At 33.9% G+C, this 17561-nt stretch overlaps 1 protein-coding gene across 1 annotated transcript in view; it reads right to left on the bottom strand.

The window, feature by feature from the left end:
- Positions 1-17561, bottom strand: part of DPYD (dihydropyrimidine dehydrogenase) — an 892784-nt gene that overhangs the window by 641433 nt on the left and 233790 nt on the right. The window contains exon 5 of the mRNA XM_065908208.1: positions 14899-15060. Coding sequence (XP_065764280.1) covers positions 14899-15060 — 162 coding nt within the window. The remainder of the gene's footprint in view (positions 1-14898; positions 15061-17561) is intronic.

Genomic DNA, 17561 nt, shown 5'->3' with positions numbered 1-17561 from the left:
ATGACAGACTAGTTTTTGAAGGATAACTTTTCAAAAATATGTTGGAAGCACTGGATAGACTCTGAAGTAACCCTGACTAGAGGAGCCATGATCTCAGGAAAAAAGATAACATCAGAGAAGTGAGATGATAGTATAGGAGTTACTTTTATCCTGAGGGAATCAGCGACTTCTTAGCAAAATGAGGAATCCTATAGATAGAAGACCAAGGCTCAGAAGAAAGAGCAAGAGAGATCTTAGGTAATCTTCTAGGACTAGAGTGACACAGGGTTTGAGGAATCTAAGAGGCTAGAGACCAGAAGCAGAAGAAAGTAGAGAGAAGTTTAATTCTTACACTTCATAAGACAAAGACTAAGAATATAAACAACAATTTTTTTTTTTTTTAAAGTCTCTATAAAGCAGAAGGGGGACTTCCCAGGTGGCTCAGGGATAAAGAGTCTGCCTGCCAATGCAGAAGGCCCTGGAGACATGGGTTCGAGCCCTGGGTCGGGAAAATCCCAAGGAGGGCAGGGCAATCCACTCCAGTATCTTTGCCTGGAGAATCCCATGGACAGAGGAATCTGCAGGGTTACAGTCCACGGTCTCAGAGTCAGACATGACTAAAGCAACTTGGCATGCATGCAAAGCAGAAGGAAGCCTTCTGCACTCTGATGGACCAAATGAAACAACCAGAGTACAAGAGTAGCTAGAGAAAGTCCTAGTCAACCTCTTAGCAGACAGCTGAAACATATGGAGGGTTATACTCTGCAAGTGGAGCGGACCAGAGGTAGATATCAACCCAGCTACTGATTTAGATAAAGGTGATATGGTCTCACTCCTGTCTACCTACCAAACGCAATGGTGAACCTTCTGTGGTAAATAAGTTAACCACAAGGTCTACAAATTTTCATATACAAGGCCTGGATTTTGATCAAAAATCCCAGGTCTGTCATTAACTAAGAACTGCCAATAACTCAGAAAATAGATAGATATGAATACATAATTCAGTACATGTTGTTATCACAAATGGACTTTATACAGAAAAACTACAATGAACATGTTCAAAAAATTTATAAGAATGTAACTTCACCAGGAAACTTAAATTTGTTAAAAAAAAAAAAAAAGAAATTTTTAAAAAGAAGAAATTCAAAATTAAAATCAAAACCAAAATAAATGTCCTTAACAGTAACTTGAACAGGTGAGCAAAACTGGACTCATAAATGGAAGATGGGTCAGTATTTTGTTATTTTTCCATTTATTATTGCATCTGACGCCTCCCCTTCCCTTTGTTTGATAGCAGTAGTTTTTTCTGATGAAGCGAGTATTTAAATAGAGCTTTGTAAACTTCATCTCAGAGGGCAATATATTTAGAGGTCTGGCTTTCAAATTACACTCTTGGGATTGAGTCTTGACCTTTATCATTCTCATGGTAAAGTCCTTGAATAAAGACTTTAATATCTCCATGCATGAGTCTCCTCAAACTGTAAACTGGTATCAGAAATATCCATCTCTTAAGGCTGCTATGAGGATTGAATGAGTTAATACGTACAAAGCTAATCTGAGTGTTTCTCCTCCCATCTGTAGTGAATGTCAGGGCATGGTGGAGTTATAAAACACAGTAGGCATCCAACTAGATTCTGATTAATTTCAAAATTCCTGTGCTCTGAACTCCAGTGAAAGGCTTCAGTAAATGAGCACCACACATAGTTCTTTCTCAGTGACACAAAGGGATGGTTACCTCTCTGTTATTTGTAAGGGAATAATCTTCTTGAGCAACTTCCCTGGTGGCTCAAGACGGTAAAGCGTCTGCCTACATAATGCGGGAGACCCGGGTTCAAACCCTGGGTCAGGAGGATCTCCTGGAGAAGGAAATGGTAACCCACTCCAGTATTCTTGTCTGAAAAATCCCATGGACGAAGGAGCCTGGTAGGCTATAGTCAGTCCGTGGGGTCGCAAAGAGTCGGACACGACTGAGAGACTTCACTTTCACTGTCTAATCTTGAGGAGTATTTAAAATAGATCTCCTTGCATAATCGTCCTGTGATTTTTAAATTTTCACCCATCTGGAAAGGGCATTCCTTTCATCACTCCATATTGACTCTATTATTATTTCCCCTATAATTTTCACATTTTGAGGCAAGGGAGAAATTATCCTGATTTTAAAGACTGAGACAGAGAGATGCCAATATTTCACCTGGGGGTGATTTTTCCCCCAAGCCTCTTTACATTAAGGAGACAGAAATTTCTAATAGTTATAATTTCTAATAGTTATAAATTTCTAATAGTTATATATTACCCTCTCAATGGAAAAGGACATAACACGGTAAATGCAAAGATACGTACCAACTCTAACTTGAGTGTAAGTTTTTCTCATTTTAATCTTTCTTACTTTCTAAAATGACACACAATGAAAACAGACAGAAATATTTGGTAGCTATAATTCTTCCCCAATTGCTCTACTTGTTCTTATTAACTAAGAAATAGCAAATGTAAACCATAGGGAAATCATGACAAATAAAATATTTTTGGAAATTTCAGAATATCTCCACCAGTTGGAAGGATATATGGTAAAAGGTTAGCTGTATCCTACACATCCCATAAGAGTGTTATATTTTTGCAAGTATTTTAACTTGATTTTATTATATAATAAAACATAATTTCTGGTCATTTCAAAAGGTATATTATTTCATCAGTGTAGGTCTAAGAGAAATCTTAACACAAATAATACACTAGTTTTCACTTCACTGGTTTCAATTTCTTTGAGTTATTTAATTAGCAATATGCCAGTCTGGTTACCTTTTGAATGCCTGAATGGAGAGAGATTGTTATTTGTGCATCCAAAAGTACGCTACCTCAAATTACATGGCTTCTAAGAGACGCTTCTATGTAATTTTCCTGATAACGTGCTTCCTTTTGTGAAAGAAGTCAAAAGAAACACTCAGTACATACTATCCCCTGAACTCATCCCTTGGAAAGAAATATTCTCGGGCTACCTGACAGTTTCTCCACAACAATTAAAAAAGGGACACTAAAAGCAGGAAGTGTATTTCAAACATATCAAAAATAAGGAAAACTTCATACAATGGCATATTTTTAGTTAATTATCAATGCATTTAGTGATTTTTTTAAAATGCTGCTTCATTATTATCTTATTATTAAAAGAGTCATTGTTGTAATGCATATCTGGCATGGTAAAAATACTATATGATGTGAAATCAGAATGTTCTGTTCTATTCAATTTCCACCTTAATTTAGTAAATATCTTTATGTGCCCTCTATGCACTAGACACAAATATGAGTAAGACAAACATAGACCTTTCAGTGAGTAGCTCCCTGGGTAACAGAAGAATCATATGTCTTAAACACAGAAAAATTATTACAATGCAATCTGCCAATGTGTAGGGTTCATTTTTATACATGGTGCTCTTGGAACCAGTGAGAAAGAAAACTTATCCCAGAAGGGAGGAAAAATAATATCTTAACTAAATCTTAAAAAAAATGACACATATTATTGTGGAGAAGATTTTACCTCTCTAAATGTCAGCTCTAAAATTCAGAGAGTAATAATTATTTCAACAATTTATTGTGAAGATTGAGTAAATCAATGATAACCTCCAGGGGTTAACACTTTCTCTCTATAAGGCACTCTCCTGAGTGCTTAACCCTTTATATCTTCAGCCTCCCAAACACTTCAAAGAGAGGTACAATTGTTCATTTTATGCACAGCAGAACTGATTCCTAAATTACTGCTATTACATTATGGTTCATATTTTTATTATGATTAGGCTATGTGTTCTATTTGTGCTTTAAGGCTACAATTGAAATAAATAGTTGACAAAAAACAATTTGAAAGCATAGGTGTGTATACTTTGGTGATGAGCAACTTTACTGATCCAAAATCATATGTTGGTTCAAACTAATCAGTTCAAACACTTATGTGCCTTCAGGAATTTGCTCATGCTGTTCTCTGTGCCTTGAATTCTCACCTATTCCTCACTTTACTGGACATGATGTACAGGACTCAGTTTAAATTTCACTTTCTCAACTCAGCTTACCCTCCCTAATAGGTTAGGAAAACTGACTCCCATAGTACTGACTGCTCCCCTCAGCACTTCATTATAATTTGCTGAATAGTCTGTCTTTCTCAGGAAGCAATAAGCTACCTGAGGGTTAGTATCATTCCTATCTTGTTCATCACCGTGTCCTTAGCACCCAGACACTGCAAGCATCTAGTTAGTCACTCAAACATATTTTCAATGCTGGGGTTGGAAAATACAGCTGTCAGGGGCCAGGCAATCCATCTTATAGCTTGCTGGGGATGAAAGGAGAGCAGGGAGGCAACAGAGAGTGATGGAGACATGGTAGACTAGAGAGATCTTCCCCCATTCTACCAGCTCCAATTGCTTGCTAACATGATTTTTCTAGAAAAATGATGAACTACTTAAGTATGATTAACTATTTATAAGAAGTTCAATAAAATTATAAAAGAAGAGTAATTAGAAGGCAGCTGTAACTGAAATGTACAGGTTACTATATGATATGCCAGATAATCATTTACTAATCTCTTTTCAAAGTCAGGTTTTCTTTGTAGGCCATCCTCATTTTTCCTTTCATTTGTATTATTTACATTATCTTTCTTCCATTTTTTTCATCATTTACCAATCCACCGCAACTAAAACCTCCCTCCCCTACCTGTATCCTCTCTCTCTAACATCTTCAAATGAAACCTGCTTATTTATATATAATCTTTATCTTTTTTGTTATAGACATGTAAAATCACAAATTTTCATTTAAAAATAACTTTGGTTACATTTTATAGGTTGTCAATGGAAATTGTGTTATTCAGTCTAAATATTTTATAATTTCTATTGTGACAACCTCTTCAACCCATGCATTATTTACAAATGCACTTTAAATCTGTTGTTACTGCCTTCATTTTGATAATATTTTGATATCTTCAGTTCAGTTCAGTTCAGTCATTCAGTCATATCAGACTCTTTGCGACCCATGGACTGCAGCATGCCAGGCTTCCCTGTCCATCACCAATTCCCGGAGCTTGTTCAAACTCATGTACAGAGTTGGTGATGCCATCCAACCATCTCATCTTCTTGTCATCCCCTTCTCCTTCTGTCTTTGATATTTTTTATCTAATTTAGTTGTGTTGTAGAAAAAAATATAGCCTGTACATATTTAACTGAAAACTATATATACACACACACACATATATATATATATTTCTGAAAGTACATGATCAATTTGGATAAATGTTCTTTCCACAGATGCCTGAAAAGGTTACACTCACTCTGTATTAGTTGGATACAGAAACTTTTATACATTTATTAAATCAATCTAATAAATTTAATTCAAATAATTCTTAAAAATTTTAAGGCCATGTTGTAATGTATATGTAATTTTAAGAATGTTTATTCTTTTCATTACTTATTTTTCTCTTTATTTTTATTAATATATGTCCCTAAAACTCCACTTTTGTTACACATAAATACCACTACATTAACTTTTTATGGTTAGTATTTGCATAGTATTTCTTTTTTCAACCACATTATTTTCAAGTTTGCTACAATAATGTCTTTCTCTTCTAAACATCTTATAGTTGTTTAAAGTATTTATTTTTAATCTATAATAAAGCCTCTTATGTTTTAATAGGCAAACTTGATAAAAGTAAGTTTTGTGGTTAATAATATATTTGCATTAATTTCTTCTATCTGCCTTGTGTTTCCTGTTTCCTATGCTTTTTATTTGCTCTTCATGCTATTGATTTTTATTTTATTTTCCCTTTTCTGTCTCTCACTGGATTAAGTTTTCTACCATCTCAGTCATCTTTGTTTCTATGACTGCTTACAAATTACAAATTGTATTTCTATATTTTATGTGATTATCTTTTAATTTTTTTTATTCTTTCACTTTTTTATTTTTTCTAACACATTCTTTTGGAAAATTCCATTTCCTTGCAATGATTTTATAAATTTAACCTCTTGTTTGTTTTGGGTTTTTTTTCCTTTTTTTTTCCATTTATTTTTATTAGTTGGAGGCTAATTACTTTACAATATTGTAGTGGTTTTTGCCATACGTTGACATGAATCAGCCATGGATTTACATGTGTTCCCCATCCCGATTCCCCCTCCCACCTCCCTCCCTGTCTGATCCCTCTGGGTCTTCCCAGTGCACCAGCCCTGAGCACTTGTCTCATGCACCCAACCTGGGCTGCTGATCTGTTTCACCCTTGATAGTATACTTGTTTCGATGCTGTTCTCTCAAAACATCCCACCCTCGCCTTCTCCCACAGTGTCCAAAAGTCTCTTCTGTACATCTGTGTCTCTTTTTCTGTCTTGCATACAGGGTCATCATTACCACCTTTCTAAGTTCCATATATATGTGTTAGTATACTGTAATGGTCTTTATCTTTCTGGTTTACCTTTTAATTTTTAACACAGATATTTCAATGTTTTAAAAAACATATTTCCAAGTTATCAAGTATTTCTCTTCTCTCAACACAAAAGGCCCCTAGCACCCCTGACTACCTGACCCCTGACCCCCCACCTCAAACACCTCCCTTGTCAATTTTATGTAAAATTTTTATCTCTATCTTTATTTTTCACACCCCAAAATGAATTGTCATTCTTACCTATGGTCAATAGTTACTTTTATTTATAACTATATTTTTATGGTTTCCTTGCCATCATCATTTCTTACATCCCTCTTTCATTCCAAGTTTGTATCAATCATGCTGAAGAATAACTTTTTTAAGAATTCTTATAATAAGGTGAGTGACAAACCACCTTAGATTTTAAATGTTTACAATATCTTTATTCATGTTTATATTGTTAAGGGAGAAATACAGTTCTTTATCCTAGTCCTTTAAAATGCTGTATTCTTGGCTTCTAACATCTATGGATACTAATGAGAAGTCTGAGGGCAGATTGTTTATTTTAGAAAAATCTTTGTTTTTTCCCCTAGAAGTTGATTCTTTCAAGAACCTTGCCATTTCACAATATTACAATCATGTTCTAAATGAGGAACTTATATCTATCCTTTCTCTTGGAAAATCCTCTACCACAACTGCCTTAAGACTGCTTTAAGACTGCTCTACACCAATTTCTAATCCAGTTCTAAATTTAAAGTTTTACTAGTATTCTTATTTCAGTGAATATTTCTAATCAACTATTTCATATCAAATTCATTGTTTTATTAATAATTTTAACTTATTTATGTGGATATTATTTTCTATTTATTTTAAAAGGCCGAATATGGTATTATTTGGTTTCATTAGGATAAAATCATCTGTAGTTTGGGTCTTTTGATTATCCCTGGTTAACTAGTTTTTTTTTTAACTGGTTGAACTAGCTTTTCTAATGTTGTTTTAAACTTTAGGTTTTAGATTTAACACTGAGAGAAAATTTTCTGTTTTTGCACTAACCCTCCTGGTTCTTACATCAAGTACACAATAGCTTCCACCCAGTATCACTCCTCTCCTCTCCACCACTGCAGAACCAAGTCTCTTATTGGAGTCCCAGAGCCCCAGTCTCAGGTAATATTTACAGACAATATAGAAGCAAGTTACTGGGCCACTAGGCACACGCCCCAAAGACTGGGACACAGCTCTCTGTAGCTTCATGCCAGCCCAAGCCCTGTTTTTTTTTTTGTTTGTTTGTTTTTCCAAACTTCCTACCAAGGGTAGGTGAATCCAGTTCTCTAGCATGCATAAAGCTTTTGGTACCTACTACCCCATAGCAGTCAAACTCCCCAGCAGCCCCTGATGGTTTGCTTATGTAGAGACTAGAGGACAGTGGCCCAAGTCCTCTATCTACTGTTGAATGTTTCTATAGTGGCTAAGTGGTAGAGAAATCACCTGCCAAAGCAGGAGATGCAAGGTCTGTCCCTGAGTCAGGAAGATATCCTGGAAAAGGAAATGGCAACCCACTCCACAATTTTTGCCTGTGATAATCCCATGGACGTAGGAGCCTGGAGGCCTACAGTCCACGGGGTCGCAGAAGAGCTGGACACGACTTAGTGACTAACCAACAATAACAACATTTCTATACCATTTCTGGCCCAAAAAGGTATTTATCCTCATTTTTATACTTCAGCTATTCATTTTCCTTGTGTGCTTATTCTGTGTCATTTATCATTACCATTTGGAGCAAATGGGTATTTAAATTCTAACTCACAGCATCATGGTTCTTACAAGTATTCAAGCTGATACATTACTACTGCTGTATACTCCTTTATACTACTATCCATCAAGTATATTTATGAAAAACTACACATTTTAAGTTCTAGATTCAAATCAGTGAAAGTCCAGTCATCTACACAGTAAGGTGCCCCCAAGAGTATATACATTTTTGAACTTATAAAGAATAAATTCAAAAACTTTCACAGCAAATAACCTTAAGAACCATGCAGTTTTGGTAAATTTCAATATTATTGCCCCAAATCACTGAAACTTATTTTTTTATGTGTTAAAATTCTAGATACTAATGTATAGTTTTAAGTCAAACTAAAATTTTGTGATAAAAATCATCTAGCAATCTGTCCAGTCATGCAGTTTTATTATCCATCACTGTGCCAGCACTGAGGATATTTAATAGATTTCCAAAGATTTTTGGAAAACAATATCAAATATTTAAAGCTATCAAGACATTTTTCCTCCCTATTAGTCACTTCATTAAGACTGAAAGGGGAGACACAAATAAGGCCCAAACAAATTTTACTTGCATTTGCATCCCCAAGAGCCATGCTCTTGATTTTATTGATACGAACTATTGATTTTATTAATGTTTAATGCATATTTGTGTACATCTTATTTCTTTCAGAAATTTTTTTTTCTTTTATGTGAACAGTACTCATAAGCTATTGATAACACTCTTAAGAGTAGTATTGAGGAATTTTATCAAAGATGATATAAGTTTGGGACAATAAAGAAAGACTGAGGTATCAATCTAATAACTATTACTAATCTATATTCCATTTATAGATGAACTGCAAAAATATTAGCCATAAGAATCATTATCCACAAAAATTGTTATTTTCCATTATCATGATAATGTATCTTAACAGGCACAGGAACTGGCAGATCTTACTGACCACTTTGCCAAACTGGGACATAAAAGTGATAGACACATTCTTAGATTTACTTACAGACCAGTTATCACAAAATCAAGCTTAGGTTTTCCTAACGAACATAAAACTTAAGTCTTAATGAACTTAAAAGCTTAAACTTCAGGACTCTCAAAAGCATAGGCCTCTTCCAAGGCCCTGCATTGATGTATATAGTACTATTTTGTGTAATGCTTCAAAGAAGGGACTCAAAGTTTATCATCTCAGGCCCCACAAAACCAGAATACTGGCTGTATAATAATCCTTCAATGACAAGGGAAAAAGAAAAACCAAAAGCTTTTTGGTAACATACACAAATAAAGAAAATGACTAAGCCATATGTATTCGTCTTACACAACCTAGTTTAATATAGTTGATTCTTGTATAATAGAAAATGATGTAGCGACCTCATTTTGGCTTCTGTGGTGGCTCAGCAGTAAAGAATCCTCTGCGACATAGAAGAGCCTGGGTTCAACTGCTGGGTTGGGAAGATCCCTTGGAGAAGAAACGTCAACCCACTCTAGTATTCTTGCCTGGGAAATCCCATGGACAGAGGATCCTGGAGGGCTACAGTCAGTGGTGTCACAAAAGAGTCAGACATGACTTAGCGACTAACAACAGCAAGGAGGTACAGTAACTGAGGTATTTGTGGTTGAGACAACAAGGTGTAACACTGGGAGCTTGCAGCCAGAAAATTCAAGTTTACATTGACTTTATAACAATGACCTAATATTAGGTGGGGCAAGTGAGGATTTGTGAAATTAAAGGAATTTGAGGCTTTGTACTCTGTATCTGCCCTTTATTACCTGCAAACTTGTGTGAGCCTCTTGTTGCTGCTGCTGCTAAGTCGCATCAGTCGTATCCGACTGTGTGTGACACCATAGACGGCAGCCCACCCTGCTCACCCGTCCCTGGGATTCTCCAGGCAAGAGTACTGGAGTGGGGTGCCATTGCCTTCTCCGGAGCCTCTTGTTACTCATACATAAAATGAGGATGATAACATTCATCTAGAGGGTTATTCTGAGTTAACAGTCAAGTTCTAAGTACAGTACCTAACATTGTCCAGGGTGAAAGGAGTTTGTCTAATTAACTATCAGTTTAGAAGCATTTTGATCCTTCATTTCCTTAAGCCCAAAATGGGGAGAACATTAGCAAGTTTACACGTCTTGATGGTTATCAATATTTTTAAATGAGATATTACAAAACAGCATTGAGGCACTATGCAATATAAGTATTATGACTACATTTTCCCCTATCTGATACCGTTTTTTTGTACTAAGGTCTACTCACCTCCAGAACCAGTCAAAGAATATTAATGGAGATTGGATTATTAGTCTAAAGATGCTAATGTCAATGCATAAGTCTTATCAAGTCACTACGGAATTTCAGGACATGTAGTATGTAGAAGCAGCCTACAACAATGCTTAATTCTAATCAATGCTCAATCAGTGTTTGTTAGATTAATTAAATCCTTACCAACTGGGAGTGTAATAATACACTTGGTGTTCATAGAAGCCAGTTTTCTTGGGATGGTGCCGGTTTGCTTCTGCTGCACTGCATTAATTGTTAACAGGGTTCTCATTCACTCTTCCAGTCTTTTGCATGATTAACTTATAAAGCAACTGACATAAGACATAGAGTATACCTAATCTCACATTTCAGTTTATGCACTTTTTTGCAATAGTTGGTGTTAATATGAGGACTACTCCTAATTTTTTCTTCTTCTATACTTATCTATTTGATAGATGGGAAGATCCATCACAAAAATACATTATTTGAAAAAAGACATAATATTCTATTATTTATTAGAGTACATGTGTCTCTATATCCTCTGCCAATATAACTGTAGAAATCAAAAGTTTAAAGCTTTTAGTGACTCCATGTTCAAGTTGAAGATACTGTAGGAATATTTGTCCTATTAAAATAATCACTAACTCAAGCAATCATGTTCCTTCTTCACTCACAATTCTTTAAACTATTGACTGCAGCATTTAACAAAACATGCTGATGTCATTCAAATAATTTTACTAGTTTACTTAATGTAGCTTCATAATACCCGATCATTTGAACTATAACAGTGTATTTTTTATTATACTATAAGCACTGGTCAATTTGATTTGAATTATGCCTATTCAATAAAATATAGAAATAAATTCAAATAGCAAATGATAGTGTATAAATAGCATATGATGATGGGACAAAAATAGGGTATTTCAAATAAGAGCTGATACAAAAGACCTGAAAAATACAGTTAAAGAAAAATCTAAAGAATAACTCAGTTCTGTTCTTAATCAAAAGTATAAAAAGTAAATTCAAAGTACAGTGCAAGGAGTATATGCCATGTAAAACAGTATGTTTAATGGGTATTAATATAATCCCACAGAATATTTACTGTGAAAAACAAGTATTGTTTTCTGATACCAATTTCATAATCTAATGTATTCCTAAAAATTCATAATTGAGGCAGCAACCTTAAGTACTAATCCTCTGAGCCTCATTCATTTTAAGATTTAAAGTCAAACTTTAGAACCTTGGAATTTTAATTTTTCTAAATTGTTTCTAAAACTCTTTGACATCAGTGGAAAGGAAGTGATTTGACATGCAGTTAATTCTCTACTTATAGTTATTTTTCAAACTTTGGGAAATGAGTAGAAAGATGCATTCTTCTTTATCCTTTTACAGCAATTCATTAGTTAAATTTGAGAGGCAATGAGAGTCTAGTTGGTTAATTAAATGTGATAAATATATGATTTCTTAAGAAGTCAACTAAATGATCAAAGACATTTTATAAAAAAAATTTCAAGTATTATATCTATGTAGAGAAGTTTTAAAACCCTGATGAAATTGATAAGAAAATCCACAGCAAGCTATTATTTCCAAATTATTTATTTGAAGCACTATTGTTATACTTAATTGAACTAAGAGAAAATTGCCCCCTAGAGAGATTTGGAATTACTCTGTAGCCTGTCTGTCTCATATGTATGCAAAAGTGTATGAAGCAAAGTCACTGCAGATGTGGGAACAGCATAGGATTGACAATACAGGACAAAACAAAAGTAGTTAAAGTAGCTGGTCTCCTAATCCTCCTCATGCTATCCTTTATGTGATTTATTCCTTTTCTACTACATACTACATACTACATACATTTCTATTACATGTTCTAAATCATACTCCCACGTTTAAATGGAAAAGTATAATCTTTGGATTTAAATTTTAAAGGTAGACTATGGAGTTGATATTTCAAATATCACATAGATATTATAGGAATATATACACATATAAATTATAGGAAAAACATTTTTGAAAAATACCATACTATTTTAGTCTGCTCTCCTAATCTTTGCTTAATTTGGTTGAAAAATAGATTTATAATTCTTTAAAAGTCAAAAATCAATCATTATTTTATCAAACAAACATCAAATTATTTGCATCATGTTGAGTTTTTACTTAAGTACTCCTATAGTTTGAGAGAGTAATGGTATTTGCATGCTATTATTTATAACATTATTTAATATTTTTATTTTAGAATTATTTTTTAAAGTTATACTCTTTACAGTGGCAGTCAATTAATTCATAGCATTATGCTTATTATTTTCATTGAGTTGATTTAGTGTTAGTTTCAGGTTATGTGTGTGTGTACATGCTCAGGCATGTCCAACTCTTTTGGAACCCACTGACTGTAGCCCTCCAGGCTTCTCTGTTCATGGGATTTCCCAGACAAGAATTCTGGAATGGGCTGCCATTTCCTACTCCAGGGGATCTTCCTAACCCAGGGATCAAACTAGCATCTCTTCCGTCTCCTGCATTGGCAGGCAGATTCTTTACCACTGAGTCATCTAGGAAGCCCTAGTTTCAGGATACAGCATAATGATTCAGTATTTTTGCAGATTATACTTCACTTTAGGTTATTATGAAATAATAATTTCCTGTGCTATATAATATATTCTTGTTGCTGCTCTATTTTATACATAGCAGTTTGTATCTGCTAATCCCATATCCCCAATTAGTTACCCCCATTCCCTCTCCCTTTTGGTAACCCCAAGTTTGTTTCCTATACCTGTGAATCCATTACTGCTTACCTTCACAACAACTTTGACAGTTGGGTATATTTAAGTAAACAACCCTTTGACAGAACTCTCTAAAATAAATTGCCCTAAGTGGTCAACTTAAAAAACAAAAACAATGAAAAGTCTTCCCCTGTAGTTCCACTGGGAGATTTTTATTTATAACTTGATAGATAAATTTGAAGCCACAGTAATAAGAATGTAATAAGAAAATACATTCCTATCTAAATTCCATGACACTCTTAAAATGCATCTAATGCCATCCTAATCTATGCTATGTCTGAAATAAATAGACTTTGCTTTGGAAAGCAGAGGTACAACCCCATTAAAACAGAGTTCTCGGAGGAATGGTGTTTCCCTTTCTCTCCACTCTCCCACCCCCCTTCACTGTTTCCTTTCTCTCTTTCCCCCTTCTCCCCTCTCCTTCCTCCCTCGCTCTCTAGTCCAAACCACAGACAACTAACATTATTTTACTGATTTTGCTTTGAAATGCAGTGTTAGTTTATATAGATACTGTGTGACCTTTTACTTACTACATCCTTGCAAGCCTGCCCCGTTTTAATGAAGAGACAATGAGTCCCCAAAGAAAAATGTGGAAGAATTCAAGTGAATCTTCTTCATCAACTAGGGATTGTCTCAGGTTGTAAAGATCATACCTTGCACTGGTAAGGTAAACTAACGCAATTTTGAATTTGGTAGGAAAAGAAATTAAATCCAAGAATTTATTGCAACAACTCACAACCTCAAATTGTTTCTATTTTCTCACTCCCAGGAGCCCTTCCTTAGAATTAACCTGTCAGAAAGCAGGAAGGGAATAAAAACCTGATTTATTACTAAAAGCAAAGTAAGACTTAAGCTTGAGGGATATTATGAGAAGGATCCTAAAAAGAAAGAATATGTTGTGTTTGAGTTGACAACATCAGACAGAGAAGTCATTAATTAAAAATCTAGCGTTGACAGGTTGTTTAATTTGGTCTTCGAGCCAAACAGACCCCAAGGATTACAAAATTCTACTGTAACCTCCATATAAGCTGATCATTTAAATGATACATAGGAATTGATCTGGTAGTTGACTCCGAAAAGGAGGCCCCAGAAGGAATAAGATGTCCCAGAGCTTCAAAGTCATTTAAAAAGGATTAAAAAAGAAAGACATGGCCCAAACTTATAAGAAAAATAGGAACAAAATGTTTTCATATTATTTCATTATAAATTTGCCTCCAAAAAACACACCTGCTTTCAATCCATAGGTTCACAAAATCTAATGCTAAAAAATATTATTCAGTTTGAGGGTTTTTGATAATTCTATAACCTCTATTACTCAAAATATATTGTAGAAGAATGCCAATGTATTCTTTCAAGCTGTGAAGATTAAAGATGGTTTCAGGAAAAAGAACCAGTTAAGTAACATAGTTTTTATTTTTTTTTCCATAATGGGACCCCCTAGCCACACTCTAACGTAAAGTTAATGAATAAATTCTATTTTCAGATACTCCAATTTATATAACTTTCAGTGAAAGTATTTTAATAACCTTCTGGGATTACAATTAATTTGACATATGGTTTTAGAAATTTCATTTTTGAAGCCAAGTCGTTGAATAAAAACATCATTTATGGCACAAAATACTTAAACTGTAGCTGTATATCACACTAAAAATGTTGGATATCAACAAAGCTTCAAGGATTAAAGTTATTTTAAGATTTTCGTGCTTCAGGGATAGAAAAAACAATTGTACATCTCACATACCTCAGTAGCATATTGCTGCAATCCACCAATATTAATTGGTCCCTCTTCGGTGGCATACAAATTACATCCACCTACACAAAGATCAGAGGTGGGGCATACCATTCCACAGGTCAGACCAAGTGGGTTGTCAGAAAAAATCATCCTAGCAGCTCCATAATAGTTCTGCAAAAATAAAATGTTTTTATGTAACAATGTACCTCTTAACATTCAAATTATGACAGCTTTTTTCTATTAAAGCAGTGTATAAGATGCAGAGGTTATACTAGTCTTTAGCATCAGAAGCTATCTAGTTAGCATAGTAAAATATACACGTATCCAATACATATATATTAATAATGAATAATGAAATTTGGTAAATTGGAATTTAAAGTAGACCATCTAATTCTATCCTGCTACAAATATTTCTTTTCAGTTTTAACAAAAGTTAGTTAAGTAGATTGCTTGAACAGGCTTAAAACCTAAACCTTAAAACTAAAGAAAAAAAAAATTATGCTCTGGTAATTCAGGATATACTCCATGTAACTATATGAAGGGTGGCCAGAGCTCTCTTTCCATTCAATTTATCTGGTTTGGCCATGGATACTATGTATTGTGACACTCTTGTGTTGAGTATCATCCTCAACAACCTATTAACCAAATATGCAGATGAAACTCATTATACAAGACTAGACTGTTAAGTTCATCACTTATCACTCCCTTCCACACATTTGACTATTATAGACTAGTTTAGAATCTTTTGCGTTTCATTAAGAATTTTTGGAATCCTACTAGTTCATAAATTATACAAATACATCATTTTTACTGAATGATGAACAATACGTTGAACATTTCAGAGATATGTGTTCCTTTCATGAAAATTTAAAATTGAATTTGACTAGTATGCCTCAAAGCTGTTAAGTATTTTGTCAAAAATAAGGATAATTTTGAGGATCTGTAACAGTCAAAAGATCCCCAAGGAGATGTGACATCTAAATGTAATCTGTTATTTCAGAGAGGATCCTGGATCAGAAAAAGGACATGAAGCAACAATAAAGGAAATCTGAAGAAAATATAAACTTTAGTTAATAATAATAACATATTGGGCTTCCCTCATAGCTCAGTCGGTCAAGAATCTGCCTGCAATGCAGGAGGCCCAGGTTCGATTCCTGGGTTGGGAAGATTCCCTGGAGAAGGAAATGTCAACCCACTCCAATATTCTTGCCTGGAAAATCCCATGGACAGAGGAGCTTGGCAGGCTACAGACCATGGGATCGCAAGAGTCAGACATGACTTAGTGACTAAACCACCACCAATAACACATTAATAATGTTTCATTAGTTGTAACAAACATGCTACACAATGTTATATGTTAATAATAGGTGAAATGTAATAAAATTCTTTGTCCATTTCACATATAAAAATACTCTAAAATACATTTTAAAAGAAGATAAGGAAGAATGTACTTAACAATATGAAATAGATGCATTTATTTTTTTCAGCCTTTACATAAAGTACATTTGAAAGTCTTTGAAAACATACATTACTTTCACGACTAACTTCAATCAGAAATACAAATTCCAAGATAAAAAATTGAGGATAATAAAGAACAGCAATAATCTTTACTAATTATTAACTCTGTGCTACATTTCTGACACTTTACCAGATCTTTATTTAAGTTTTTAACATCAATCATCTTATTTAATATATCTAGCACTTAAGAAAAAAATTCTAGGCATGAGAAAAAACTAGAATTAAATCTTTGATAACCAGATAAAAAATAAATTAATGAAGCAGACCCACAGGTGATACAGAATGTAATGTTAGCATATAAAACCTTTAATTAAATTTTAAATAAAAATTCAGGCAAAAAGACATGAAACAATAAAAATACAATCATAATACTATAATTAGTTAAAAAACAATCAAACCGACATTCCATAACTGAATGAAACCTTTAAAAGTAGATCTAAATGCATGGTTTTAACAGCATCCAAGGTGGATTAACAATATTTCTCTTATTCAGTGTCTACTTAGCAACCAACAGTCACATCTAACATGTAAATGCCTCTTCAATACACATTTTCTGAATACCTAGTAGAAATGTGTTATGAGATTCAAGTTATAAATAAGGAAAGTGAAGTATAAAGGGTAAATAATTTGCCAAGGGATCATACAGTATATAAGTGGCAGAGTCAGAATCCAAAGCCATATTGTGGCTATATACTCTTAAGTACTACGGTATACTTTCATATGAAATCCTACTATTCATTACTCAATGGATTATAAAATTTTGTTATGATATTATTTTTCAGTTATAGCACATACCACAATGTAAAAGAAACACAAAGCTGTTTTCATTATAATTAGGAAAGGAGACAGCAAGCCCATTAGATTTTTCTTTATACTTCATCCGATGATTTTTGTTTATAGTTTCTTTAGTTTTGATTTTTCATCAGTCCATTTTAAAATTACGAGATATGTCCTTTACTCTTAATTCAAAAGATTAAGATCTGCTTCTTTCTCTAAATTTGGTCACATTTACCAATATCTTTGTGACAGTATGTTAGTATCACTAATAAGGACCAATAATAAAGTATTTAACTGACAAAATTTAATTTTCAAAAATTAACATTGGACTCTCTTAAACATATAGAAAGAGCATGTACAAAAAATAAACCAAAGAT

Source organism: Muntiacus reevesi, chromosome 1 (assembly GCF_963930625.1).
Source record: "Muntiacus reevesi chromosome 1, mMunRee1.1, whole genome shotgun sequence".
Taxonomy (NCBI): domain Eukaryota; kingdom Metazoa; phylum Chordata; class Mammalia; order Artiodactyla; family Cervidae; genus Muntiacus; species Muntiacus reevesi.
This window is presented reverse-complemented; position numbering and strand designations above follow the sequence as displayed.